This window comes from Mus pahari, chromosome 12, assembly GCF_900095145.1.
Source record: "Mus pahari chromosome 12, PAHARI_EIJ_v1.1, whole genome shotgun sequence".
Classification (NCBI taxonomy): Eukaryota; Metazoa; Chordata; class Mammalia; order Rodentia; family Muridae; genus Mus; species Mus pahari.
Genome location: NC_034601.1, coordinates 26,872,316 through 26,875,073, shown reverse-complemented (window position 1 = coordinate 26,875,073; position 2,758 = coordinate 26,872,316). Strand labels below are relative to the sequence as shown.

Genomic DNA, 2,758 nt, shown 5'->3' with positions numbered 1-2,758 from the left:
TCTGTAGACCAGGCTGGCCTCGAACTCAGAAATCTGCCTGCCTCTGCCTCCCAAGTGCTGGGATTAAAGGCGTGCGCCACCACGCCCGGCTCAACAGCTATTCTTTTATCTTAATCTGAAAACTGAAAATTAAGGTAAAGCCTTCCCACACTACTCGGCACGTCAGTCTTTTATAGTGTTACTTTATGTCGTTTTATGCATAGGAGTATATACACGGAAATACAATCTAATCATGCTTATATAGTCATTACTAAAACATCAACCTAAATTATCTTTGATAGTCCACAATTATTTTTCTTTTTTATATCACTATTAATTCAAAGGGTCACATAATTTACGTTATTAAAGTTAAAATATTCCAACTCTTGAGAGTATAATGTCAGAAAAATCACTCATGAAAATGTTTTTATTGGTTTGCACTGAACTTTTCTATAGTAAATCCAAGTTAGTCACAGTAAACAGACAGACAAACAGGATCTGCTTACACAATTAGATGATGTCACAGTCCCACCGACACTTACCTGACATAGAGGGACCGCTTCTGGCTGGTTCGAAGAGACCCTGACCCTGAACTGACACTGCTGTTCATCATCTGCTCCCGTAAGTCATGAATTTTAGCTTCAAAACGACTGTACTCTGATGGAGGAAAAAAGAAACTAAATAATCCTATAAACAAGTTTTTAAAGGTAAAACATAAACTATATAAAGTGTCTTAAAATTGACCACATATGCTGGAAGTTTAACACAGCAGTAAGCTTCTAACTACTGGAGATCAGAACTGGCTAGTAGAGGACGTCACTGTTCAAATCACATTTACGGCAACTCTATGAATCAAATGATACTAGCAATTTTATATTACATTTTCATTTGGATGTAAAGTTGAAGAATGGGAATTATTCCAGTTTTTAATTAAAAAATTAAATTTATAATAATTAATGTCAGATGCTTTGATGGATAAAATTTTCTTAAGAAAAACCAGCTTATCTTACTTTCAAATGTAGAATTTATGTAGAATAACAATGGAAAAAAAATCCAAACTAGCCAATAGGAATAAATAACTATTTTGAAATTTTTAAATTGCTGAAGTGACAAAAAGGCAATCAGAAGTAACTTTCATAAAATTTAAAAAACATTAATTTTTTTTTGACAATGGTTATTTTAATCTATGTCATAATGTGGGGGGACTACTAAATCCCCTGGAACTGTGAGCCTGGTCAAAAGCTGTGACCCACAACACGATCCTTTTTTGATGATGTACAGTATCTTCTAATTTTGTTTTTTCTGATGTGTCTACACAGACTGAGGCTATGTCGCCCCATGTAACCAACCTAAACTTTCATCTGTCTTGTTACTAAGTCCGATAAAGTTACTGTCTTTGGTTATCTCTCTCTTTCAAGTGAGTTATTAAGTAGGTACACATCTCTTAACTCTTAAAAAACAAAGCCTAGTTATTTATTGTATGTTGAGGTAGGGTGTACAGATCCCATGGACCCTGTGTGGACCCAACTTGTCAAAAGACAACTTGAGGACACTGGCTCTCTTTCCTTTACTGTGTGAATTAGGGACTGAGCTCAGATCATCAGGCTTGGTCACGCCTTTACTTGATGAGTCATCTCACTAGTCCACTAAGCTTTTAATTAGTCATTTAACACTGGTAAGGACTCCTAACTTGTTTAGTAGGTTATACTTAGCATATCAGTAATTTGAAACAGAAATTGTGAATTTGTGTGTTTTGTTCCATATTAATTTTTTTGTTATGTTTCTATTATTGCTTGAGTATTGTACTTTTTGGCACAGAGTATCATAAAATAACAGTATTTTCTCTGCCTGAATCTGGAAGCCAGCCATCTGTTCATAAAGCCTCAGTTTTTAAAGAGAAATAGATCTAGATCAGAAGGCAAGATCTAGGGGCTATAAATGCTCATTACTATTGGGGTGTGAGTGTAGTATCAGGGTTAAGGCATGTCAGATATTTATATATGCACATAAAGATGTTTAGATCTATAACAATTTACATCTACTGAAACTGAAAATTGAGTTCATACTAAATTTTCTAGTTTTAACCCAGTGTCACAGTGTCATTTAGCTTTTTTCCTCTTTGTATTTAACTCATAAAAATTATGGATAATACCAGCTTAACACGTATATTCACTTTATTTATGTTTTTGAACACAGCCAAGCGTCTGCTCTCATCATCGTCTACTACTCTCCTGAATGTGCTTACTGCTCTAACCAGGACAGTCTGACAGGAAGCCCCTCTTATGGGCTGAATGCAGCCGACTACTACAGCACTCCTTGCCTGCCCAGCCCTGAAGCAGGCCTTGCTCTGTTCTTTCTAATGACTGTGGGACTTAAGTGATCAGGCTGTGGAAGAGAAAGCTCTCTAGCTTCAATTCAAAAATGTTTCCCCAGTTTCCCTACTCCCCCTTAGGAAATACCAGTCCCAGTTAAATACAGTGTTTTATTATTTTTAGGACATTTCTGATTCTATGAAGTCACTGTCTGTTCTTTGCATATCCCAAGACTATTCTGTAAATACTAGTGTAACATCAGTTGTTTAAGCATTTGTTTTCTGGCATGTACTTGTTTGTGAAGAAATTATTCTGATTCTTATTTTCAGTTTTCAAGCAGGTTCCTATGTGACTTAGTCTTGATCTGTTCATTTATATCTAAAATTTAAGTTTCTAGAAACTTTTTTTAAAAAGAAAAGATAGGGTCTCTTGTAGCCCACGTTGCCCTGGAATGAGAGAGATAGAGA

The 2,758-nt window shown here is 35.6% G+C and overlaps 1 protein-coding gene across 22 annotated transcripts in view; it reads right to left on the bottom strand.

Annotated features, from left to right (window-relative positions):
- Dlg1 (discs large MAGUK scaffold protein 1) overlaps nt 1-2,758 on the bottom strand; it is a 202,381-nt gene that overhangs the window by 35,681 nt on the left and 163,942 nt on the right. For all 22 annotated transcript variants that reach the window (XM_029544623.1, XM_021209526.2, XM_021209522.2 and 19 more), the window contains one exon: nt 522-636. In XM_029544623.1, the coding sequence (XP_029400483.1) occupies nt 522-636 (115 nt within the window). The remainder of the gene's footprint in view (nt 1-521; nt 637-2,758) is intronic.